This window comes from Sardina pilchardus, chromosome 21 (genome assembly GCF_963854185.1).
Source record: "Sardina pilchardus chromosome 21, fSarPil1.1, whole genome shotgun sequence".
NCBI classification, from domain to species: Eukaryota; Metazoa; Chordata; class Actinopteri; order Clupeiformes; family Clupeidae; genus Sardina; species Sardina pilchardus.
This window is the reverse complement of record NC_085014.1, coordinates 16,827,767-16,853,821: the sequence shown is the minus strand read 5'-3', so window position 1 is coordinate 16,853,821 and position 26,055 is coordinate 16,827,767. Positions and strand designations below refer to the sequence as shown.

At 43.6% G+C, this 26,055-nt stretch overlaps 3 protein-coding genes across 3 annotated transcripts in view; 2 read left to right on the top strand and 1 right to left on the bottom strand.

The window, feature by feature from the left end:
* The first annotated feature begins 3,075 nt into the window (after positions 1–3,075).
* fgf2 (fibroblast growth factor 2) lies at positions 3,076–8,603 on the top strand. The gene is made up of 3 exons (XM_062524447.1): positions 3,076–3,864; positions 5,858–5,961; positions 8,093–8,603. Exons 1-3 carry the CDS (start codon positions 3,687–3,689, stop codon positions 8,276–8,278), a joined length of 468 nt encoding a protein of 155 aa, XP_062380431.1. The 5' UTR covers positions 3,076–3,686; the 3' UTR covers positions 8,279–8,603.
* Positions 8,604–8,709: 106 nt separating this feature from the next.
* nudt6 (nudix (nucleoside diphosphate linked moiety X)-type motif 6) lies at positions 8,710–21,076 on the bottom strand. The gene is made up of 5 exons (XM_062524446.1): positions 20,740–21,076; positions 19,935–20,138; positions 14,100–14,155; positions 10,887–10,941; positions 8,710–9,520 (listed from the first exon to the last, which is right to left on the bottom strand). Exons 1-5 carry the CDS (start codon positions 20,984–20,986, stop codon positions 9,135–9,137), a joined length of 948 nt encoding a protein of 315 aa, XP_062380430.1. The 5' UTR covers positions 20,987–21,076; the 3' UTR covers positions 8,710–9,134.
* Positions 21,077–21,368: 292 nt separating this feature from the next.
* The window catches only part of afg2a (AFG2 AAA ATPase homolog A), a 102,997-nt gene continuing 98,310 nt past the window's right edge, over positions 21,369–26,055 (top strand). Inside the window, exons 1-7 of the mRNA XM_062524943.1 lie at positions 21,369–21,580; positions 21,957–22,081; positions 22,504–22,661; positions 23,269–23,327; positions 23,474–24,154; positions 24,915–25,044; positions 25,864–25,920. Coding sequence (XP_062380927.1) covers positions 21,433–21,580; positions 21,957–22,081; positions 22,504–22,661; positions 23,269–23,327; positions 23,474–24,154; positions 24,915–25,044; positions 25,864–25,920 — 1,358 coding nt within the window. The 5' untranslated portion in view covers positions 21,369–21,432. The remainder of the gene's footprint in view (positions 21,581–21,956; positions 22,082–22,503; positions 22,662–23,268; positions 23,328–23,473; positions 24,155–24,914; positions 25,045–25,863; positions 25,921–26,055) is intronic.

The window sequence follows — 26,055 nt, the reverse complement described above, 5'->3', positions numbered from 1 at the left end:
TCCGTGTTGTGTCACTGTGAGGTGAGAAATCCATCATGCAGGGCCTGAAAGGACCCCTTTGTCGCTTCGTGCGATAGGTCAACATTCTTTCTCTTAATGGGACACACTAAAAAGGTCACTCTTGAGTAGTGGTGTTTTTCTTTAACCAACCAATGACTGCTAAGGTTTGAACCAGCCGCCCTTTTTTCTTATACAGTAGTTATATATATATATATATACAGTGCCTATAGAAAGTTATCATACCCTTTTGAAATAGTTACTTTTTTTGTCTTACAGCCTGAAATCAAAACCCATTTAAAAAAAAAATCTTTTCCAGTTTTATTTACAAATGTAGCTGTACAACATCAAAATAATGAAAAAAAAGTCAACAGTTCTGAAAATTAATAAAAAAATAAAAACTAGAATAACAGGGTTGGAAAAGTCATCATACCCCTGACTTAATACTTTGTAAAACTTCCTTTTGCTTTCATTACAGCCATCAATCTGTTTGGATATGTCTCTATTATAGCTTTGCACACCTAGATAGGGGAATATTTGCCCAATTTTCCGTGCAGAAATGTTAAAATTTAGTCAAATTCTGTAGGGAATGGCGATGGACTGCTCTCTTCAAGTCAATCCACATATTTTCTATAGTATTTAAGTCAGGGCTCTGACTTTGCCACTCAAGGATATTCACCATCCTATCCTTAAGCCACTGCTTTGTTCTTTTGGCAGTATGTTTAGGATTATTGTCGTGTTGGAAGGCGAATGACCTCCCCATCCTCAGCTGTTTAGGAGAGGGACGCAGGTTTTCCTCAAGAATTTTGGTGTACTTGGCAGCATCCATTTTCCCTTCTATCCTGACCAATTGCCCAGTCCCCGCTGAAGAGAAACATCCCCAAAACATAATGTTGCCCCCACCATGCTTCAAAGTAGGTATGGTGTGTTTTGGGTGTGTTTGGGTGTGTATACTGTGTTTGGTTAGCGCCTGGAGCTCAGTCCAAAAACTTCAATCTTAGTCTCCAAAAAGTTCGATCTTAGTCTCATCTGACCATATAAGCTTTTTCCACATGGTAGCAGAATATTCCAGATGTGTTTTTGCACTGAACTCCAAGCGCAATGTTTGGCGAAAACCAACACAGTACACCACCCAAAACACACCATACCTAGTGTGAAGCATGGTTGGGGCAACATTATGTTGTGGGGATGTTTCTTTTCAGCGGGAACTGGGCAATTGGTCAGGATAGAAGGGAAAATGGATGCTGCCAAATACACCCACATTCTTAAGGAAAACCTGCGTCCCTCTCCTAGACAGCTGAGGATGGGGAGGTCATTCGCCTTCCAACACGACAATAATCCTAAACATACTGCCAAAAGAACAAAGCAGTGGCTTAAGGATAGGATGGTGAATATCCTTGAGTGGCAAAGTCAGAGCCCTGACTTAAATACTATAGAAAATATGTGGATTGACTTGAAGAGAGCAGTCCATCGCCATTCCCCACAGAATTTGACTAAATTTTAACATTTCTGTACGGAAAATTGGGCAAATATTCCCTTATCTAGGTGTGCAAAGCTATAATAGAGACATATCCAAACAGATTGATGGCTGTAATGAAAGCAAAAGGAAGCTTTACAAAGTATTAAGTCAGGGGTATGATGACTTTTCCAACCCTGTTATTCTAGTTTTTCATTTTTTATTAATTTTCAGAACTGTTTACTTTTTTTTCATTATTTTGATGTTGTACAGCTAAATTTGTTAATAAAACTGGAAAAGATTTTTTTAAAAATGGGTTTTGATTTCAGGCTGTAAGACAAAAAAAGTAACTATTTCAAAAGGGTATGATGACTTTCTATAGGCACTGTATATATATATATATATTTAAAAAATCATTAAGCACCCTGCAAATTAACCTGGATGAATGAAATGGAAATGCCCAAATAAGGCAGTGGAAGAGGGGAGAGAGGCCAGTAAATGATTAGAGCGCAGAGCATGACATCTCTGCCCCCAGTTAAACAGTCAGGGAGAAGTGCAGCCACATGTTAAAAGGCCCATTCACGAAACTCGGTAAACATGGGCAACGACGAGATGTGTGCATAATGTGCCTTCGTTTCGTCACTGTGTGCGTTGGTGGAGCTCAGGCTAAAATTAAAGACTAGGCCTCAATTAACGTCAGAGAAATCCACAGATTGACAATCGAAGTCTCTTGAGTGTAAATGAATGATAAATGGAAGCTTATATTTGGACGGCTAATTTATTCAGTGTTGGCTAGCATGTGTTTTGAAAGGACCGCTCGCTGTGATTATTGGCAATGCTGAGTCGTCGTGGTTGTTTCCTGTGTATGTTTTCTCAATCAATAAAGATGCCACGGCAGTAACCTTGATCAAACACTGCAAACCATCATTTCATCATCCATAACATGCTTTTTTTCAAAGTCTCCTTCAGTTGTGGTGAGCGTCCTGATCGGTGCATAGCAGCAATGCACCATGTGCAATGATATTACAGTCACCGCCAATCCCAATTGTTTCCAGGGAATCTCCATTTGAGGCACTTTGAAGCCAGATGTTCTTTGCCAAAGCTGCTTGAAATAGCCTAGCTGCTGCAAACCTGAAAGACATTGAGGGATCTTAATTGCATGATAGTAAGATGGTCAGATACACAAACATTCTGCTAGCTTTGAAACCACACTTAAAAGGACTTTTTTTGTTGATGCACAGAATCTTATTTTTATATCAGCAGCTGTCCAGTTTCATAGAAGTACACTCCTTTCAAGTGGCCTGATTTGGGCTAATCGACCACTATCCTGCTCTCTGTGTTTGGGAGTTTGGCTTCCCTCTCATGCCTCATGTTTTCAAACATTAGCACCAGGCTCCTCCGAACTGCCTTTAAGCCCACCCCATATGTCTTTCCCTCTCTCAACCTCAAACCTCTCCACCTCTCTCTCCCTCCCTTCATTTCTTTCTTTGCTAGTCTGGATTCCCTGATAAAAAAGGGAAAGGGGGAGAGAGAGAGCAAGAGAGAGAGAGAGAGAGAGAGAGAGCGAGAGGGTGTGTGGCAAGCGCATGCGGACTGGAGGCCCACGGGGAAAGTCTACTCATAGGCGTGCCAGCTGCCCAGCTGTAAACATTTCAGCACAAGAAGAAGAAGAAGAAGAAGTGGAAGAAGAGGTGGAAAGAGGGCGAGTCGAAAAGGAGACACATGCATCTCCCTTTCACCCTGACCATGCTGCCTGCACTCCATTAGCTTTCTCCCCGCTCTCTCTAGATTGCATTCTGCAGAGGGAAGGAGGGAAGAAAGAAAGCAGCAGAGGGGTCTCTCTCTCTCCCTCTCTCTCTCCGAATCCACCGTTTTTTGGGGCGTTCCTCCCTCTCCCGGCCCACTCGCTCTGTTGCACCGCACACTGCCCTGCACCTCAGCGTCCTCAGAGCTCTCCTTTGCAGAGCAGAAGGCATGCAGCAGCGGAGGAGGGGAGCGCCTCTTCACAAAGGGACTCTCTGACCCTCGCGGCCGATTAACTTGGGGGGGATCGGGTTCTCTCTGCGGCAGGAAGGCGGAGGAGTGGAAGGTGGAGGAGGAGCAGCAGCAGCAGCCGGAGCAGAGGCGGCGGAGGCAACTCCGCAGGCCGCTCCTGGGAGGCCACTCTGGGGCTGCCGCGGAGCCGAGCGGGAGAGGGCGAGGGAGAGGGAGGCCGAGAAGGGCAGGGGGGGCCATGGCTACCGGAGACATCACCACCCTGCCGCCGAACCCGGACGACGGAGGCAGCGGAGGCTTCCCGCCAGGGAACTTCAAAGATCCCAAGAGGCTCTACTGCAAGAACGGGGGCTACTTTTTGCGGATCAACTCCGACGGCAGAGTGGATGGAATCCGAGAGAAGAGCGACCCCCACAGTAAGTGCTCTTGGGTCGTCACGTTTCCTTCCGAGGCGCCAGGGGAGAAGGGGCCAGACAAAGCTTCTTTATACCGTTCTAGGTGTCACAGGAACTTAATCCTGAGCTACTGATGTGCATTTTCCGACTCAGTGCACGCCATCCAATGTTTTTGTTACGCACCGAGGGAAACTGTCCTTAACTTATAAATATATCCTGCCAATCATGTTCTGGTACTTTTTTTTTTTTTTTTTTTCCATTTCTTGTTCTTGTTCAAATACAGCAATATTTTGTTTAAAGAGCTCATTAGATAAAAATGCAGTGTTTTATTGCATTTATGTGGAATAACATTGTATACACACTCTTAGAACTCTATTTAAGTGAACATTCTTCAAGCACTATCATAAATAGCAAACATTGTTTAGTTACTGTAGTATCATGTGGTAATATCCTAGTAGGGAGACACATCATTTGCAGGAGACTGGGACAAAAATATGTTTAAACGTGTCATAACATTTGAGCTGGTGAATGAAATGAATGAACAAACAGCCAATGGTGAGGAAACATGAATTTACTTCATTTCCACTTTCCTCCATGTGGAAAGCTGTCCCCCATTACGTGTGCAGTGAGGAGCATCCATTCATTATGTAAACCTCTCTCGGTGAGCAGAGCTCCATGCTCGGGGCTCAGTGGTAATGGCAGTCAATGTTTAGCAACTCCTGCCCAGGCAGTTAGTGAGGCCCTAATTGCCATGGTGTTACCCCAGCATAGTCTGTATAATACTATGATCAACATAATCACACTAACATAGTATCATCAACTACGTAACTGAAAAATATCACCTCTGTTTTTGAGCAACCAAAGTGTAATTTCACTTTGACAAATTTGGTTTGAACACAAATGAATGAGGCAATATTGCTTCAGAGACCCGTGCAGTCTTCCCCCTGTCCTTGGCAGACTGTAATTTGAGGTGGACTCTATTCTTGATTGTAGCATTGACCTCAAGTGACCTCTTCTGACCTCAGGTTGCCTTATGTTTCCCGTAACACTCTCCCATGAACCATTGGTCGGGGCCCAAAGTGTTATTAGGGAGCGGGAATTTGATTATCTACACATTAAGACATTGAACAGGTGCACTGAAAACAGCTGTAACAAGCATATTAATGGTACCAGATTGCATGGGCAACAGTGACTAACTCCACTCTTATCTGTCGCCTCTCCCACAAAGATGATGTTTTCGAAACACCATACATATTTGGTTGAATACACAATTGAATTTTCACATTTTTTGAACGCGCTGGTGTAATAAGCCTTGGAGACGGAGTGGGTGTGTGGTGATGAAGAGATGTCTACAGATGTTTCCGAGGATTCCTCTGCCTTCCGCTCGTGGTGGAACCAATTAAGATGGAATGCATGATCTATGACACACGTTAGAATATTTGGCCTGCATTCAGACTCTTTTGTGTGGATAGGTCAGGTTTGAGACAACTGGGATTATGCACCTTTTAAACATAATTTGTAAGTTCGATGTCTTCAGTGTTCAGTAGGCTATAGTATCATACAGACACAGCGCACACTCTACATCTATAGTAGACACTTAGCTCTCTGGACAGTTTCAATGCTGTCAGAACATGTCATGGAATCTGTTTAGCTCCCTGTAATTAACTGTACTCAGCAATCTAACAAGTTAAAAAAAGAAAATGACTATTAGTGGATATTATTTGTTTGTCCTAGTTGGAAGACAAATCTGAAAATGAAAGTGGTTTTGTACAATTATTATGGTCTATTATAGTCTAATGAGTCAATTACAACTACATGTTTATAGTTTAATCTAATCAGCAGATTCAGTCAGGGTTGATGGTCTGGTCAGTCTCAGATCACAACTTCAGTAATAATCCACTAATTGCTTTCAAGAGATGGAAACAGGAGGATGCCTCTGTGATTCATCAGCTGCTTGCTCCTCTGTTCTGCCTCCCCTTCTTCTCATTCTCTTCTCTCTATTCTTTCCGTCTAGTCAAACTTCAGCTGCAGGCCACCACCGTGGGAGAGGTGGTGATCAAAGGCACTTGTGCCAACCGCTACCTGGCCATGAACGGAGACGGAAGGCTCTTTGGAGCGGTAAGTGCCTGAGTGGGATGAAAGGCTACACCAAATAACACAACACAATAATAACACCTCTTGGTGCCTCACTGGGTGCCATTAACTGTAATCCTGATGGAAGCAGCTTTATTGTAAACAAAAACAACTTGAATTCTTTTGAGCACATTATGTGTTTACAAGCAAGTACAGGCACAATGCTACTCAGTGGCTTAATCAAGAGTGGAATTCACCAGGGAGGAGAGTTCACCAGGAGCTCTGGAATTATGTTATTTTCCTGGACATTCATTAAAACCTTAATCCAAGGTTGTTATAGATACTCACTTGGCCGATATCCCTTGTTAATGTGTGAGGCCGGCTACGGCCTTCTGTGCTGAATAAAGTTCCCATGGGTGAGTCAGACAGACAGAGTGGATGCATATATGTGGTCTTGTGGTTTTGAGGGTTACCTCACAACTCCTTTCAAGCCTGGGCAAAGCTTTTGCTCTGGGGCCTTAACGAATAGCTACTGGCCACCCACCGGCACACACACATGGCACCTCCACTGATGTGGTCAGTCGAAGAAGGACTTGTTAACACACTCTCCCACTCCGGGGGGAGATGCCGAGCCGCACGTTATCAGATCTTGTTTTTACAGGTTTGGAGTAAATAAGTGGATTTATTCACTGCCAGTGTATAACTAGACCTAAGCTGCTCCAGACTGAATGATTCCAACATGTCCATCCAGTGCCTTATTTAGACAGTGACACTAACTGTGAAGTGCCTCCTATCAAGTGTACTCTCTTATGACTTTTAGTGTTATGAAGCTGAGCGTGCAAACCTACGATATGTTTAAAAATGTTCAAATCTGTTTACTGAAGTGATGAAACGATGTTTTTGTTTCTCACGCCGTGTCTTGTGTCAACCCAAACTTTAGAGTGGAGCCAAGTCGGGTAGTTTAGCTATGATATGAAACTGACGCCACTGCCAAGTTTCCGCCGAGGTCTACCTATTAAACACAACCGAGGCCAGATTATGTCTATTTATAGACTCATCATGTACTTAAGAACTCTTCGTTCAGGAAAATATGACCAAGGTTAGAATGCAGTCGCAGTGAAGTTACGGTACCTTCACCATAAAGTCAGCGCCTCTCCTCACTCAGAGTGCCGAGACACCGGCAGACTCCTCTACAGAGGAACCACTCTTTTTGGAATGGGCGTGGGCCATCGAAAGAGGTCTCCAATGGCAACGCCGACTCTTGCCAGATGCAATTGATGTCATCAGCCATTTGTGCCCTTGTCCACAGAATTGTTAGGCTGTGTAGTTTTTGGTGTGTTCTCGGTCCCCCCCCCCCCCCCCCTCCCCCTCTCTCCATTCATGAAGCACACAGACGGGAGAGAGGGATCCAAAGGGCCCACACTATTGCATAATAGCACAAGCTCTCGCCTGCCGCTGTATTGAGAGAGAAAAGTAAAATTGTTTGTCATGATGGGCTTTGCACTTCATCATGGTGAACTCATACTAAATTGACTTCTTTATACCACAAGTGCTGTTGTTGTCCTGCGGTGTCTGTCTCTGAGTCCGGACAGTTTTGGCAGTATGAGAATCAACACACATACTCTTCTGACAAACATGGTACAACAGAGCTCACCTTTAGCACACATCGTTCAGCTTCAGCAGCACATCTGTAGGCTATATTGATGATAAAAAAAAAGATGTGGCCAACAGCATCTATAAAGGGAACTAGTGCTAGAGCTAGTGAACAGTACACCCAGGAATTTCCTGAATTACTTCAGACAGCAGGCGTCACGGTCATTTTCTGTGTTTTTCCAAAGTCAAACGTACATTGTTCTGGGAAGCCTTACTCTCAAGGGTATTGGCAGTCTACCATTTGGAAACTTTCTCTTTTCACTGAGTCAATATAAATTATAGGTAGGCTACTATAATTCTAACTAAACTGCTTTGGACTTCTACCTTTTTTATATTATTATTTTATATTATTATTAGCGTCATTTATGGTAGGATTTGCATCACATAATTTTACTTCACTTTTTTTTAATGATTGTTGCTTGCTTGCTTAACACTGCTCCTCAGCTCCTAAGTTTTGGCTGCAGGAAGACTGTGGTTACAATTTGGCCTTTCTGACGTGTCATTTCATTTTCACCCCATTCAGAGACGACCGACAGACGAGTGCTACTTCTTAGAGCGTCTGGAGCCAAACAACTACAACACCTACAGGTCAAGGAAGTACCCGGACTGGTACGTGGCACTGAAACGGAATGGCCAGTTCAAGCTCGGCTCCAAAACCAGCCTCGGGCAGAAGGCCATTCTCTTCCTGCCAATGTCAATCAAAAAATGATCTGGACCTGGACCTTGGAGCTGCTCCTTAATGTCTCAAAAGGGATCTTGTGTGTGTGAGTGTGTGTTTTTTTTTTTTTTTTGAGAGAGAGAGAGAGAGAGAGAGAGAGAGAGAGAGAGAGAGAGATGTGAAAAAGACTTGAAGATGCGGTCTGTGCGACCAGCAGCGTATTGACTGATCCTGCAGCTGAAGTTCTTAACCAATGGGAATGTCACTACAATAACAAAATGTGAGTCTAACTATGGCTGCTTGATTACTATAGAATGGTGTATTTTGATATAGTCTGAATGGTTCACCGTTACTCTCTTAATATTATATTACTGCTTGTAACAATATTAGGTTGGCAAGGATGAGAGAGTGACAGACACAGAGAACTACTTACACTACAGAGATACAGTAGATAGAGTTTAAAATCCACGTTGGTAAGATTAGGGGTCCAACTTTATTCAACACTGGTTAAATACAGACCTACTATACAGTACAGACCTAACTTCAGCATAGCCAACTGCTGTTTGCTACTCAGCATAGACACCTTTTGGCATTTCAATAACGTCATAAATAAAAACCCCAGTATTGCTGGGATGATCCAGCTCATCAAGTACCTTCCTCGTATTAACCTTTGATTCATGTGCAGAATTTCCACAAGCGAGAGGGCGATGTGGTTCAGTGTGAGAGTAATATCCTGTCCAGTGATTATCACCCCGGTAACACCCCGTCCCTTATTAGAGTAACAGTTCATAAGCGTCTGTGCCTGCACCGCGGCCTGGTGTGAAAATCCGGCCACCGGTCAGCCCTTCCGGAGCAGCTGTGGTGTGCGGTGTGGCCTGGTTGTGCCCTGTGGGTCTCCTACAGCCCGTCAGGCTTGCTTGGGGAGCTCTGGTAGCCGCCTGTGGTACAGCTGGTAGAACATTCCGGAATACACGGCAGGCAGCTCCGTCATGGCGAGGTCGACGTGCTGGAAGCCGTGCTGGAGCCCGTGCAGGAGGAGCTGGGCGATGCGGCTGGTGATGGGGGTGGTGGCGGAGGTCTTGGCCAGCTCGGCCAGGTCCAGCCACTCGCAGCGCAGGCACTCCTGGGTGCAGAAGTTGATGTCGTAGGTCAGGGGGCTCAGGCGGCAGATGATGTACATGTCGGACATGCCGAAGGCGCCCGGGAGGTTGTGCTGTTGCCGGATGCTCAGGAGGGAGCGGAATTCGGCTCGCACCCCAGTCTCCTCGAAAACCTCGCGGACAGCTGTCACACCTTACGAAACAGGCAAATAAGAATGGAGTGAATATCGTTTGACTGACATTCTTTATTGACAGTTGTGTACAAAACATATTTTTCACATCAATCCCTATTCGATAACTACAGTTAAAGCTAGCATCAGATCAGATCTTTGTAGGAAGTCTTCTGAAAGTCAACCGATGAGGCTTGATACACTCCCTTTTTTCATTACTCTCAGAGAGTGGATCCCAATGCCAGGCCACTAGCCATAGACCCCTATTGCGTTCATTAACACAAGATTGATGGGCAAGACTGATTGTCCTGATGTGCTGGATCCAAGGAGACCATTCTGTGACATTCACCCTTCTGATGGTTGAGTTTTGTCTTATTGCATAGATAGGTGCTGTGATGAGATTGTCATCCGATCTAACAAACAAACGTTCTGAAATTGCATAGCTGACTCCACCTCTCCTCCTATCACTCTCCAATTAGAAAAGAAGCTGTTGTGTTTTCAGTACTATTGCTCCCGGATATGACAATGTACAATATGTTTACACAGGGGTTGGTTAAAAGTCAATTCATTCACAGTATCAGTTACTTTCTTCTATATTTCAAAATTGTTTTAGTTGAATGTTTTCTGTGGGCTACAAAGGTACTGTACGTTGGTGAGTTATTTTTTTAATACAAGAGGAGTTTCATGGCTTTGCTTATCATTATAATGAAACGCTGCTTAGGCATATTTCAACAGTTATATCTTAAAGCTGCTTTGAAATGATTGTAAATATTAACTGAAAGAGACTGTCAACTCATTATTACCAGTTTTAACATTTTTAACATTTCAATACTTGAATGTATATTTTAAGAGTATTGTTTGCTTAAAAACAGTTTGCTAGCATTAAATGAAGTTTTGCATAGGATAACAGGATCTTTTCATTTGAAGTGACTATGCCAAAAAATAATTTGTGTGCCAAATCAACTGAATATGGTTGATTTACATCATAAACCATAAATATGTGGTGGTTTTAAAACCATAAAGATAGAAGAGAATGACTGGTAATAGATGGATTCTTAAAAAACAGCATTTGACAAGCTAACAATAGCTTGGAACAACGAGGATCAATTAGCGCATGTCCACATCCCACTGATCCAAAGAGGAAACCATTGGCTGAGTATTATCACACTGTTAACATCTGACCAATGTAGCATTCCTCACAAGCAATTCCATAGTAATTCTACTTTTCAGCAATGTATAAAGTGCATAGAAAGTGTCTTCCCAAAGTCGGGGTTCTTGAAACACAGATGAACACAGCACTATTCTGTTTGGAAACCTATTTTTATATACATTTTGCCGTGTGTGACTGCTGAGGAAAGTATCTCCAGTATGTGAAAGGAAGGTACTTACCAATGTTTTCCCCTGGATCGGAAAGACCCCCTGGAAACTTCCAGGCATTTTTTGTCTGAAAAGCATAACATCAGAATGTCAGAGACACACTTCATAGTCCATCCCAACAATGCCACATATTGCTGAAATGTTTTGTGTCATGTTATCTATAGCTTGCCTACTTCCTATAGAGAAGAGCAAACACTAAATTGTAGTAGATTTCCTTGTGAGTATGCTGTTAAGCCAATTAAATGAACTTAAGAATCTACTGAGTTCCACATCATGATTAATCGTTCTTTACTGTTATTTATAAACAGACAAAATGCTGCTAGTTCTTAATTATAACATAGATTTTTACTTGTATAGTTTTGGAATTGACAACAGTATTTGAAAGCTACACTTATAGTTTTCTCCTTTGGAAGATTTTAAAACATATTTAATAAGCTTTATTTTATGAATTGTAATGCCATTTATGCAATTTTCAGAACTACAAAGACTCTGACCTTGTAACATGTTTAAACCTTGTCAAAATTAAAAGAATGCTATTTTTTCTGAACATATTTTATGTATACAATAAAGACTGATCTTCATCTTTGAGTGATGGTATTACTGAGTATGCTGATACAGGTCAGGGGAGTCAAAAAAATAATTTCAGATGATTGAAAAGCGACAGGTACAAGTTACGTCCTGACCAACGACTGATGATTTTAACACTGTGACACATTTCAAGAGACTGCCGCAGTTGGCCGAGTGGGCTTTGGAGCGCAGACGAAAAGGCTTTGCAGTCAAACACGCCTGCATGTAGCTACGGGGCAGCAATCTGGAGAGCATTACGGAGTGGCAGAGCAACTGAGGCTGGAATGGTGGGGGATGGGAAGGAGCCTGCACATCCCCTCTCCTTTGGAGCTCAGTCCAAGAACATTGCTAGTGAATCTAACAGTGTTACATTGTTTGATTTTCTCAGACGATTATGTATTAACGTACATGTTTTATTGTGTTGTGACACAGACATTAGTTAACAATGATGCGATGCCACTCCGACAACAACGGCTATCACTATTTTACTTCTTTTGTGATGCGATTAGCTATTTGGGAATAAATATTTAGAACATTTTCTGGGGGCCAATTTCAACATGAAATTCGAGAGACAGACCAGACGTCATTGTTATGCTGCCTATGCTTCGGTTAATCACATCTCTGAACGATTGCACCCGCAAAACAAAGTTTCCGCTCTCCTCACACAGAGATAATAGCTGGGTCCATCTTGTGCGGCTCACTTTTGGTTTTCACCAATATAAACCTGGAATAAGTTTCCACACGGAAACGGGCAAACAGTGGTGATGGCACAGAGCCAAAATGGACGCATGGGGCCCTCTTCCAGTAAGTGATGATAGTGGAACTGGCGTCAGAAAAGGACAAGGGGATTGGGTTGGTGGGGGGGGAGATAAAACCTAATTTCCAAAGAACAGCAGCCACCAGCAACTTCAGAAAATGAAGACAGCTCGAAACGAAAGTGGAAATGTGGTGGGGGGTGTGTGTGTGTTACATAATGGTTTAACTAGTCTGTAAACTAAACAACAGAACTGAAAACTGAAGCTCAGAGTCAGAATCACACAGAGGCCAAGAGACCCCTATGATTTATGGGAGTTGAGTTGGAGGGAAGATACCACGTTGGATCATCAGCAAGAACGCTGGAGCACTCTGAAGGCACAGATGGATTTTACAGAGACACAAAAGGTCAAAAAAGGTTTCATAAACTATGGAATCTCACTAGAAAACTACAATCACTGATGATGCATGGAGTTGTTAATGATTCACGGATGGGGCTGAGGTCTGATGTTTTAAACATCCCACATCCTGTAGCACTACTCCCACAAAATATCAATATCAGGCCTGAAAAGATTGAAATTCCTGAATCAGGAACTTCTTTGAAATTCCTAAATTTTTGGGACCTTACTCCTTAATCAGAGGAACGTACGCGCGCACACGCACACGCGCACACACACACACACACACACACACACACACACACACACACACACACACACACACACACACACACACACACACACACACACACACACACACACACACACACACACACACACACACACACACACACACACATCTTTACAGGGAAACCCTCAATAAAGATCCAGTCCATTTGAAAACAGAGGAAAATTTCAGTAACTTAAAACCCTCTTGAGAGAAAAGATGGTCCATCTGAAACCATGCTATTAAGGGTCTTGGGAAACAGCAAAGGATGCAGTTGAAATGCTAGTGGAATGTACTTGGAGTTACTTGGAACTGAGAGTTTCACAGAGGAACAGTGGAGGGGGTGGCTGGTGAATCATTTCTTCATGAATGGACATTCCTATGAGAGCTAAGCCCTTTGATATAAGAAGTGATCAAGAACATCTCACCAAAGTTAACAGATAATGAAAAGGAAATGATTAACATGGACCAAGTCAAGTGCGCTAAGTGTGCACAATTCCTGTCACATGCTACAAAGTAAGGAAGCGCTGAGATAGAATGACCAAAACCACAGAACTACACAAGTCAGCCAGAGACATGTCCGACAGGGAGGTTAGTGAGCATGGCTTAAACAAACACACTTAATGACGTCCATTAAGCAGTGGTGGGAGGTAACAAGCCCGGCCTGTTTAGAGACCTGGATGGACATTCCTCTACTGTTACTCAGATCCTTTTGGCAGGTGTGCTGAAGGACTTAATCTGTGTCACAGAGGGTTCCAATTTTCACAAAATGTAAAATTTCTGTTTTAGATTCAGGTTAGAGAATGACTCTCGTATTAGTAATCACGGTATTCTTGTTGTGTTGCCGATGTGAAAGAGGAGTGATGTTTGTAGGGGTGGATGTGACTGAAAGTTGTACATGTGACAAAATGTTTTTTATTGTCATGATTGTTTGGTTGAATGTGATGAGAAGATTGAAACATCTTTGAAATGAATAGTCATGGTATCTCTGAATATATCTCCAATAGATTTTTTTTTTCTAGTTGGTACAGTATTGTATCAAATCATTTCAATCAGTAGTTTAAAGATAACACAGGCCCTCAATATTAGGTGGTTGTTCCAGCTGTGAATTAATGTATCTTAGGCAGATGAACGTGTTTTAGCTGTTACATGTCAGTCTGTAAACATTTCTCCTCCTATGTAATGGTGATTAGTATGAGGTTAAGGGAAGGGAAGGAATACTTTAAATCAAAACTCTACCTTGTTCTTGTCTTGGACGACTAAGACCTTCCCTGTGGACTCATCAACAACGGCACCTTGGGTAAAGATAAGCAACACAATTAAGTACAGTAATTTCCCACATATGCCACAGGGCAGTGTTTTATGCAAGTTAAAAGAAACAAAACCATATTAACACCATATGAACTGCCCCCCTGTATTAACCTCATAGCGGAAGTAATTTTGCAAAAATCAATGAATAAGCGGCGGCTAAAAGTCAGGAAATTATGGTAAGTACAGTACACACACACACACACACTCCTTGGGACAGAGGAAGGGCAAGACACTTATTTTAAACCTAATCATTGCAATGAATCAGTTCCTCGATTTTTATGGAAATGCGAGCGGAACAGCTCACAGGCAATCAAGCCTAAGCCAGTGGAGATATGATTATCGGGGCTGGAACAGCCTGAAGTTAAAGCACGTCGTTGTTATAGTGACCCATGTGGAGTGATCACTCCTAGAACCTGCCAAGACTGGGAGGACAAAACACGGTCACATTATGCATCAGAGAATAATAACTTGGACTAAGAATAATAAGAGTACTTCATGAAAAACATGTGAAACAACAGGGAATCAAAAAAGTCTCTCTCACTCCCTTTCGCTCTATCTCTCTCTCTCTCTCTAACACACACACACACACACACACACACACACACACACACACACACACGCACACGCGCATTTGGCAAATAACTCTGGAATACAAGTAAGGGATAATGGCCGCCGAGGTGTTCCGATATACAGAATCAAGCGGAGGCAGAGACTTCGCCAAGTCCATATCGGGACATCTCGATGGCCATAATCCCTCAGTTGCCACTATAGGTAATAGTCATGTTTTCATAGCACGCAAAGGAAAGAAGTGGTTCAGCTTGTGTACAGTTGATTGCATTGTTGCAAAGCCTCCTTCCAGGCTCAACCATTGTTTACTATGGTTGTTACACCTTTTATTAAGCATTAACATGGAATGGTCAATCAACTGTTTTGCTCTACTTCACATGCTATTCAGATGTAATAGCCACCGTACCAGCCAATCAGAAAATAGTATTTCTTCTGTCTGGGCGATAAGAGCGTCTAAATCTTGTTCCTGTAACTTGACTGGTACAACGAGACACCAGCATCATCAGGGCAGTATCCAGAGCAGCAGCACATATACTGATGAGCGGAACTATGCTGTGCTGAAAGGTCCCATGGTTAGGTGTGAAACATGTAAGTGATAACGGCTGCCAAGGTGTCCAGTACAATGGAATTAATGGACGAGGGCGAGAGGAAAAGAACTCCCCAACACACAGCGGAGGGGACTTTCCTCCGCCCGTCCATCAGATAGATAGATAGACAGATAGATAGATATTTTATTGATCTCCTAGGGGAAATTCATTAATTGCGTATCACAGGACACCCTGAAGGCTGTTGTCCCGCTTATAACCCAGTTGCCACTATAAGCAATAGTCATTTATTTACACCTTTAAAGCACGCAAAGGACACGGTTCTGTTTAAAAAGAAGCCGACTTGTTCAGTTTGTTGTAGCCTACAACTACCCTAACAGCGATAGCATAGACAGCTAGCTTGCTTACAGTTGATTCCATTGTTCTGCTTCCAGTATCAACCACCATCCTACGATGGTTGTTATACTGTTATACACAGGGATTTATTTTATTTTTATTTTTTTTTGCCAGATCTACGTCATAGGTGTCCCCACCAGAAAATCAAAAGAGTATTTCTTCTCTGGGTGACAAATGAATGTAAATGGAATCCCATCAGGTCATTCATCAAAAACTGTTTGATGAGACCACAGCTCACCAGCACAAAAGGCAGTGAAAAAGTGAACCTAACTGAAATGAAACACACAGTCTGTTTCTGTTTAAATGACTCGAAACATTAATCATACAAGCACCTACAAACACTGAGCCTTGAGCCCTGAGGATTGTGTTTCATATTCTGTAAACGATATAACTCCCTCTGTGCTGCATGTAAACTGGACGACTCCCCCTCGGTCTCTCAGTATCCCTCTCGCTCTGGTCAGCGTCAGTGCCTGTGTAGGCATCTGCGTCGGTGTCAGCGTTGCCAGGGTGGAAGGTGGGCGGCCGGGGCTGAGTCACTGAGCCACTGTTGTGAAATATTTGCCGTCTCTCACGGCAGGCTGGGCCGGATGAGGAGGCGACCAAAAGCATGTCTTTGATAGTCGCTCCAACATTACGTCTTTTTTTTTGTTTTTTCCCTTCTTTAGTGATTTTATGAATCAGCATGTGAGTTTTTTTAGGGCATGGCTTCACAGAGTCAACTTCATTATCCCTCTCGCTGTCTCTCTCTCTCTCACACACACACACACACACGGGCACAGACAAACACACACAGACACAGACACACACAGACAGACACACACAGACAAACACACAGACAAACACACACACACACACACACACACACACACACAGACAAACACAACAGACAAACACACAGACAAACACACACACACACACACACACACATACACACACACACACACACACACACACACACACACACACACACACACACACACACACACACCCTTCAGGGTGGGGCATAGAGGGGTCAGGATGCTGGGTAGCCCTTTCTCTGTCACTTGGCCTTCTCTGCCCTTCTTGGCCCCTCCGATGGAAATCGATGCAGTCATCCGTGCCACCGGCCGCTGTATATCGCGACACATTCACAGCCTGTCATTATGGTGGCCCGCGCGGGAACGTTAAAGCCAGCCTTCCACCCCACTTCCCTTTGCCGTGAAGCCTTTTGCTTATGGCTCACTTCCTGTGGGATGAAGTTAAGATGCAAGTGACACCACGAGGATCCGTAGGTCGTTTGAAAGGGAGTCTTGAGAGTCCGCAACAGCTGACAGTGAGTCCCTGAGTCGCACACGCGCACACACACAAACACACACACACACATGCACGAGGAGGGAGGGGGAGCCTTTGGGTGAACTCTCAGTAGAGTTCAAGTACTGTCATTTTCTAAAGCCTGTGTAACTCCTGTCGCTTCAGTGTTATGAGCATCGGGCCAACAACACCCACGGAGGGTCAGGGGTTCGGCCCTCCACGGAGCAGAGAAACGAGCTAAATGTGATAAACGACTTTCGATCAACATCGCGTTTGGGAGCGGCGAAACCAACACGATTATTTGTGCTCGCAATCAAAATAGCATGAATCATAGGCATTGCAAAATTTCGGTGAAAGAAAGCAATAGAGGAAAAATGGCTGCGTTTAAATGACCTACTTTGCTGAAAGAGTCCAGCTGGCTCGCCAAGGGGAGACCGTCATCATCCCACTGGTGCTGCTTTACGCAAGGCCACGTTACGTTACAATAAGGGAAATGACTAAAACAAACAGCGCGCCGCCTGTAAAGCACCCCTAAAAATAACACACTCGCTTACTGTAAGGAGAGTATAGTGCTTCACAAGTTCAACAAACGAGATCTCAAAAGAGAAAGGCATAATCAAGTCGACTTTCTGGTAATGTTTGTGACCCCAGTGCACCAAAACACAGATAGAAGACAAGACATACTGTACAGTTAATTCCTGTGTATTAGCCACATTGAGTATAAGCCACTGGACAGTGTTTTATGCAAGTTAAAAGAAACAAAACCATATTAATACCATATGTACTGCTCCCTTGTATTAACCTCATATCTGAAGAAATTTTGCTAAATCAATGTGTAAGCGGCTAATAGTTTGGGAAATGACGGTACTGCTTTCCCACAGACTAACCAGAGGGTTAAACAGAACCAGAGAACCACACAAGTCCATGCTACAGGAAAGACCTCTAATATGCCATGCCGTTTTCTAAGGAATGTCCAGCACCCTTGTTTCTCCATGGGGGCCTATTAAAAGACCATACATAGGCTATTCATTCTACAGAGAGTTTAGCTAAATGTTATACCCCAGCAAGACCAAGTTAATGTGGGAGGCCTTCTACCACCTGTCTAGAAGATGATGTGGACTATTGAAGAGGGACATACAGTGACCAGTGAACGACTTCAGCTTCCAGCTGATTGACACTGACAGTTGTTCATATTATCTGTTAATTGTCATAATAACTTTGAGAGGTTACGAAAAAGGTAACATTTTATTTATCCTTCCTGCCTCTAACAGAAGGGTTGTTAACAGTACTACATCCACATCGCCATTCTTTTATGTCGGCATCAGTGGATTCGTCATACAGTAGGTGCCATGTTATTGGCAACTTTAAACAATTTCTCTGCCTCTTCAAGGGTGAAGCTTAGTGCGCGACGACAAAATTAACCAAAACATGTTTCCGGAGTAAGGAATGGTGGTAAACCAACTAAGACCACAATTGCGCTCAATATTCACAAATTACACAATCCATCCCCCAGATGAACAAGGTGAGGTAATCTCTTTCAGTAATGATGATTCTTCAGAAGAATGCGAGATCCACACCAGAGGACCCCGCGGCCCCTGTGGACCGAATTTGGACATCCTGGACAAATCTCCTGGACAGACATGCTCCGACATGCCCGAACTGGTTCATTCAGGAAGATTCGTGTTGGGTCCAAAAGAAAATCTTGATTTGCCCTCTGCTGGCTAAACCTAGGACTGCAGGTTTCTCTGTGGATTCATGTCCAGAACCAATCATCTTCCCCATAGCTTTCTACACCCATTTATGTTGACCCAGGTTTTTGAGATGGCTGAAGTATCCAATGCTGAGTACACATAGTATATCTGTTACAATGAAAAGCTATGTCCAGCTATCAGCACTGAGTGAAAAACCTGAAATATAAATGCTTAATTAAAGAATATATAAGGCACACCAAAGTCAAATTATTACCTCAGCAAAGGAGGTTATGTTTTCATCTGTTTGTCTGTCTGTCTGTCTGTTTGTCTGTCTGTTTGTTTGTTTGTCTGTTCCCAAGATAACTCAAAAGATTATGGATGGATTTCAATGACATTTTCAGGGAAGGTCTGAAATGACCCAAGGAAGAAACTATAACATTTTGGGAGTGATCCGTATCATCGTCTGGATCTTATGTTTTCGCTTGGCGGAGGTCTGCGCTCTCTGAGTGCTTTTCTAGTTATAAATTGTATTGTAAAAATGATGACACATATGCTGTTCAAATTATCTCAATAAAAAAAAAGCATTCAGTCTCTCCCTCCCATCTAACTGACAGGTCCCTTTTCCAGTGGAAAAGTTGTGATGGTTGGCAAAGGTCAGAGTGAGATTCACAATTCTGACATGGAGCCATGCAGTGCACCCCTGCACTGCTGTATTTAATGCAGCCATTTATTCCTGAGTTCCTGACCCCTGAGTATGATGGTGCTGATCATACCACTCATGCTACTATGACTATCTTGCACAGCAGCTCAGGGATTTATGACTGGGGTCAAATGAACTGGATCTCCTGTAATTCTGGATTTGACTCTCAGTGTGAATTGGCAGGTTGTGGTTGTGTGATGTAGAGTGATTCTGCCAAAGGCGCACCAACTCATGACTCATGGCAAGGGGGAAGGCCTGCCCTGCACATGCTGCGGGACGGGTTCACCGGCTGGTCACCAGGGCATAATAAGAGTCCATGAAGTGGAAAAGCACCCTGACAGAGCGGCACACACTCAAACACACACACACACACACACACACACACACACACACACACACACACACACACACACACACTTAAACACGCCGGTGCATGTGTGCGCACGCACACACACACACACACACACACACACACACACACACACACACACACACACACACACACACCGAACAAACCATAACTTTATTAATGGAGGCCTTCAAACCTTGGCTGCTTCTCTAGATGACGGCTTACCTGCTACCCCGACTTGGTGAGTGGCAAACCCAGGCAGACGACTCTCTCCCTCCCCCATCCACAGGCAGAGCACAGCCTGGTCTTTGCGGGCATGGTGGAAAGTGAACCCGTGTGCCGCTGCTGCAGATGCCAGTCGGCTGAGAGAGATGGGTATGTGAAGCCACACAGCAATCTTGCCCTCTCCCCTCCATGAAGCCAAAGAATCTGTTGACATGCCAAGCAGTGACTGGATAAGTGATTGTGGGCTAACTCCAGCCACAAGGAAATGTGCAGCACCTCATCCCAAATAAAATAACTGCCCCATGTTACATAACGTTAAGCTACTTTTCACCTGTTTCACCAATGTGGATGATGTATTCCGTTATAACTAGGCTACTGTTGGCAGCATGAGCTGGCTGACTAAATCAGGCATGGTGAAAAAAGGAAAGAAGGGTGCCTTCTCAGTGCTCCTCTGTGTAGCCCATGTTGTTGAATACTTTAGAATAAAGCAGACTTTAGGGTGAAGATCACAGATATTGTGGGGGGAAAAGGATGCTACATAGCTCTAACTCAACTTCTGTTGTCGCATGGTGTCAAGGTGAACTTGGTATGGCTATCGTTACTCAGGTTGAGGACTACAGGATAGAGCAGAAAGCACTGTTAACTTGTAATGGGGTTGGATTGGATAGTGTCTCGCAGGCAATATGTGATTATGGTCGTTATGATTGTTTTCAGAGCACTGATTAAGATCACCGATAATATGGCGTGTTTTCCAATATCTAGCCTACCAAACAACAACAACACATTGATACAACATTTGACTTGCCGTTCAGAAGACTACTGAAGGCATCTTCACTGATGTCCGGTGGGAAATCACGGACAGTCACACCTCCAAACCGGTCCACTTTCCCTGGCAATACAGAACTCGCCGGTTGTTCATTGTGAAGCTGGAACTGCTTACCGAAGCAGGAGAAGGGGCGCGATGCCCTCGATGACAGCCCACTAAACGCATACTTTTGCTTAGAAAGTATGCATGCGAAAGTGGGCAATAATTTATTACAAAGTCGGACCATCTCATCAGATGGTCGTTAAATACAAAATTACTGACGGCTATGTTATGTTAGCACCACGGTTACCAGCCATAGGTTACCAGCTTACATAAATGTCAGGTCCAAAAGTTGTATAAATACCGTACAGTACAGAATATCAGGTCAACTAGAAAGTGAACACTCTAATAACTGTTTGTTTTGTGTTAATCCAAATATTTATTTGGAGTAGGATATACTTATGAAAAGAAAATATTTCGTAAACCTATGATCACACTGAATCCATATTTTTTATTTGTCAAATTTGATTTCGTTTCTTAGGAGGTTGTCTTTCCTTATTTACGGTAAAAAAGGCGGGGATGCACTTTCACCCCTCTGATCAGGAAGTTTACGTTTTGTGCGGCATGGTGCTTGCTTGCATGCTTGTCAATGAACCGCTTAGTTACTGATGCTCCTGTGATTTCGTTTAGAAAATGTCTTCTAAGAAAAGTAAAGGTAAAGGTAAAAAGGCAAGCGATGGAGACACCTCTAGCCTTAAGAGTGCAGAAGATGCAGATAGTTCTGGAGTTGGAGGGAGTAACAGCAACGGAGCTTTAAGTGTTACCGACTTCATCGAGAAAGGTAACAATATTCAGTAGTTCAAGTTGACTTTGAACAGGATATTAAATGTAATGCACAGCACAGCCGTATGCATGCATAATTCGATTTTATTTTGTAAATGAATCTCCGACGCGATTCAGTAGCCTACTTGTAGCATGTTGTAAACTATGGACAAATATGAATAAACTCAGTGATCATAAACTCACCTGGTTCAAACTCATTTATATTTGATTTATTTGTATCTTGTAGTACCCGTTCTTGAAGGCAGAGCATTACATTAAACCACATCACTCTGACAGCTGATTTGCTGAACCTCATCTGCCCTACTACCTACATGTCTCTGATCTAATTGTTTGCATAATTAGTGCCTTATAATGTGGTTTTGTTTGTATTTCAGCTGATGAAAAAGTCCCTAAAAGATGTAGGTCCCAATTAGCACAGCTGAGTCTGAACACAATGAAGTCAGCAGGTGTGTGCATTGGAAGACCAGCTCTGCTATCCTCAACCACAGGTCAACAGGAGGTATGCCAACCTAAAGAATTGCTGTGTTCAAGGCATGGTTGAAATCCTTTTTTCCTTGCCCAGGACCTTTAGAACATTTAGATATGCTTAATGACAAGTCAAACTTCTGAGCAGTTGTTTCTGGTGATCACTTTTCCTTTTGGGTCATTATATTGAAATAGGAGGTGGCTTTTTTCAGACGGTAAAGGCTGATGAAAGGCCCTTGTCATCTGATAATCTGTTTTAATAGTTGTAATAACATTAGTAATAGATCAGTCATTCATCTCGGCTTAGTAACTGGACCTCTGCAATAAGTCATAGTACTCAACATTTTCCAATGACCTTTCCCACCGAATGGAATCAGTAATATGATAGTGATTGTGAACAGGAAGCTTGTTAATTTCTTCCAATTGTAGAGAAATGAATATGTTTGGGTTTTTCAGGTGTGCTTGGCATGGCCAGTTGGAGCCTTCCCCTCAAGGAAAGTAGGCCTCACAAAAAGCACCCAGACAGGCCTGCATGTGAAACCTGGGGATGGACTTTTCCTACGCCCAGTGACAGGGCCTATTCTGCAAGCAGAGGAGATTGAACTCTCCCTTTGGTAAGAGACCAGAAGAAACATTTTGGGCCTTAAAAGTGAACTTTACTCTTTTGTTGAGAGTAAAGCAAAAACATTTGGCATTTAGCATTAATCATTTAAGGGCCTGTAGAAATTCACTATTCACAGGTAGGCTTTTAAGGCCTACAATTTCGGCCTTAAAAGGCTACCTGTGAATGGTGAATTTCTTTGGTGTGTGGCTATGATAGCACTACACTGAAAATGGGGCCGATTCTATGTACATTTTAGTATAACTGATGTGATTCCTTGGAGTTTTCTACAAGCAGAATGTTGCAATAGTGGCTCCTAAGCCTGTTTTGATGATTGAAAAGATGCAAGCAGAATGAGAATGATGTTGTGCATTTTTACGGTGATTGTAGAGCAATAGTTTTTCAGTGCTTGATGACAGTTTGCAACTCTTGAATATGTATTCCCATTTTGCGAAAAGTATGTGTTATTAAAAAAAAAAAAAAAAAAAAGTAAGCTGTTGACGCCATCTGCTGGTGGAATTTATGAACATAACATCTTGAGACAGACAGTGCAGTAAACACAAAGTTTGTGATGACAATTCATTATCTAACTGTTGAATGTACTCATTACATCTTTCAAGCCAAGAGGACAGTACTCTCAACATGGAGGACTTCAGCACATTTCTTCAACGGACTCTGGGTAAGAGAAAGTGTCTTATGTTGTGTGTACCAGAACTGTTTTTCAATTTGTGTCATTTTGTTTAATTCTTTTTCAAAATTCAGAAGATACAACCAACATGTGTTGCCTTTTTTTTTTTTACATATATATTTTATTTTCTAAATTAGATGGACGGATAGTCCTGCCGGGAAACACCCTGTCTGTGACCTTTTTTGGCCGCCCCTGCAGTGTGACCGTACAGAAGGTGAGGGGGGTGGACGGACTGTCCCTGGAGCGCACTGCAGCCCAAAGCAGGGTGGACACGACCTGCCCGGGCGAGACCTCCGCTCTGGGCTCCAGCTCCCTGGACGTCTCCCTCCAGCTCAGCCTCCTGAACCTGGAGGACCAGGACAAGAGCGCCTCCGAGAGCTGCAGCACGCCTGCCAGACCTGGGCCGCCTCCGGCGCTCAGCACCCCCCTCAGGCCTGCCGCGGCCTCCCCCTGCGTGTCCGTCTGCGGGGACAGCCCGCTACCCAGCATGCCTCAGACCCCCACAGACGCCCTGTCGGAAAGCGTGGCCAGCTCAGAGCTGGGGGACGGGACGCCCTCCGGGCCGAAGCTGCTGCTGGACTCGGACGCCGCCTCAACAGCTCCACCTGGTGGCGTCTCCGGCAGTGACACTTTTTACCGCGTGGCTGCCAGCACCAGGCTGAGGCTCCGGGACCGACGGACGGAGAAGCGGGAGCAGAGGGCCCCCGAGGAGCCCAGGGTCACCTACAGCATGATCGGAGGCCTGAGCAGCCAGCTGGACACCATCCGAGAGACCATCGAGCTGCCCCTTAAGCACCCTGAACTGTTCAAAAACTACGGTATGCAGAAAGGGGCGCCCTGGCCTTTACCCAGCCAGCACTGCGGTTTCTTCTAGTCTGTTAGATAAAGATGAGCAGTGTACAGACATTTAAGTGTGATGTAAGTGTTGGCCTAATGATTTGTGTTGTTGGTTAGTAGGAGTAGTATAGAGTACATTAATGAATTATCAGTTTTCAGGTTTTTTTGTAGATAAACTGTATATTTACAGTTACACTACTCACAAACAATTTAGGGATATCTAGCTTTCAGGTGAAATGTAATGTTTCAGTGCAGACAGTACTAAAACACTGAACTGTTGGACGTGCACTTTCAGAAGTTTAGAGAAACTCACATTAAGCTCACCTGTAAAGATTATTGTGGATTTCAGGTTCATCCTGAAATTTCATCTGAAAACCAAATATCCCTGACTTTTTGCGAGTAGTGCCATATTACTGTGTGTTGTTTGCCAGTATCTCATGTACACACTCCCCAGATTGATGGGCGGTTAGAGAGAGAGCAGTGCAAATGTTTATTAATATTATATTCTGTGCGAAAGAAGTGGTTACATGGTGCAGTTATGAACATACCATATAGCCGGTGCTTTTAGGGAGGCCAAAAAATCATGTCTGCACTGTTTCATTTCAACCAAATGGCAGTGACATCTTTTGGGAAAACAACTACGCGTGTGATTTATGACAGGATTTAATGCGAGTTATTACTTTGGGTATTTGATGCCAAAAGCGCAAATCTGGTTCATGGCCTGTGTCTCTTTCCTCGTAGGAATTCCGGCTCCAAGGGGAGTTCTTCTCCATGGCCCTCCTGGCACAGGGAAGACCATGATTGGGCGGGCCATAGCCAATGAGGTTGGAGCTCACATGACCGTCATCAATGGCCCAGAGATCTTGAGCAAGTAATGACTTAAGCAGAAAAGATTCTGTTCGCATTTTATACTTCCATGAAAATTTCCCATTTCCTAAAGTGTTCTGTCTTGAATGCTGAGTGACATTTTAAATGCGTTTAAAGAGCATGCCTCATTCACTGGCATTTTTAACCGACAGTGTCTCTGCAATCCCATTCCGTTTAAACATTGAGCTCAGGTTCAGTGACAACAATATGTTTTTGTATGCATTTTGTGTATGTGTTATTCTCTTTTTGATCAAATGTGTACAAAAACATAATACGAAACATAGCAGTAGACTTGGGAGGGAGAATGGAGGAGAGGAATGGAAGAATATGTGAAACTCTTGCTCTTAAAGAAGGCCTGTGAAAGTCCCTGTCTTTCTGTCAGTCAGTCACTGACTGATATGTAATCTTTCTCCTTGGCCCCATTTGCTGCCTGAATGTTTTTCAGACTGAGGCCCTCTCAAATGCACACACACACACACACACACACACACACCACACACACACACTCACACACACACCACACACACACCACACACACACACACACACACACACACACACACACACACACACACCACACACACACTCACACACACACCACACACACCACACACACACACACACACACACACACACACACACACACACACACACACACACACACACACACACACACACACACACACACACACACACACACACACACACACACACACACACACCACAAGGTCTGGTCCAGAGGGGAAACTCACACCTTCTGGTGTCCAGTGACTATTATTACTTTATTGCACATGTTTATTTTAACCACACTATTTTGTTTGAAGGTTTTATGGAGAGACTGAGGCTCGCCTTAGGCAGATATTTGCCGAGGCATCTCAAAGGTAAGCTGCCGGACTGTGTATTCCCCTATCATCTTTGTGGCTTTGTATGGCTCACAGCATCATGTGCAGGTTAAAAGAACTCCAGAGGAATGTCATACTGACAGCCTATTCAGGTGCTTGTGTGTTTAGAAAAAA

Excerpts from the sequence above, each read along its gene's own strand:
- fgf2 (XM_062524447.1), top strand. The coding sequence starts at position 3,687 with ATGGCTACCGGAGACATCACCACCCTGCCGCCGAACCCGGACGACGGA. Across the intron at positions 3,865-5,857 it reads AGAGAAGAGCGACCCCCACA|TCAAACTTCAGCTGCAGGCC; the intron begins GTAAGTGCTCTT and ends CTTTCCGTCTAG. Across the intron at positions 5,962-8,092 it reads ACGGAAGGCTCTTTGGAGCG|AGACGACCGACAGACGAGTG; the intron begins GTAAGTGCCTGA and ends CACCCCATTCAG.
- nudt6 (XM_062524446.1), bottom strand. The coding sequence starts at position 20,986 with ATGGTCCGACTTTGTAATAAATTATTGCCCACTTTCGCATGCATACTT. Across the intron at positions 10,942-14,099 it reads TCGTCCAAGACAAGAACAAG|ACAAAAAATGCCTGGAAGTT; the intron begins GTAGAGTTTTGA and ends TATGCTTTTCAG. Across the intron at positions 9,521-10,886 it reads CGATCCAGGGGAAAACATTG|GTGTGACAGCTGTCCGCGAG; the intron begins GTAAGTACCTTC and ends CTGTTTCGTAAG.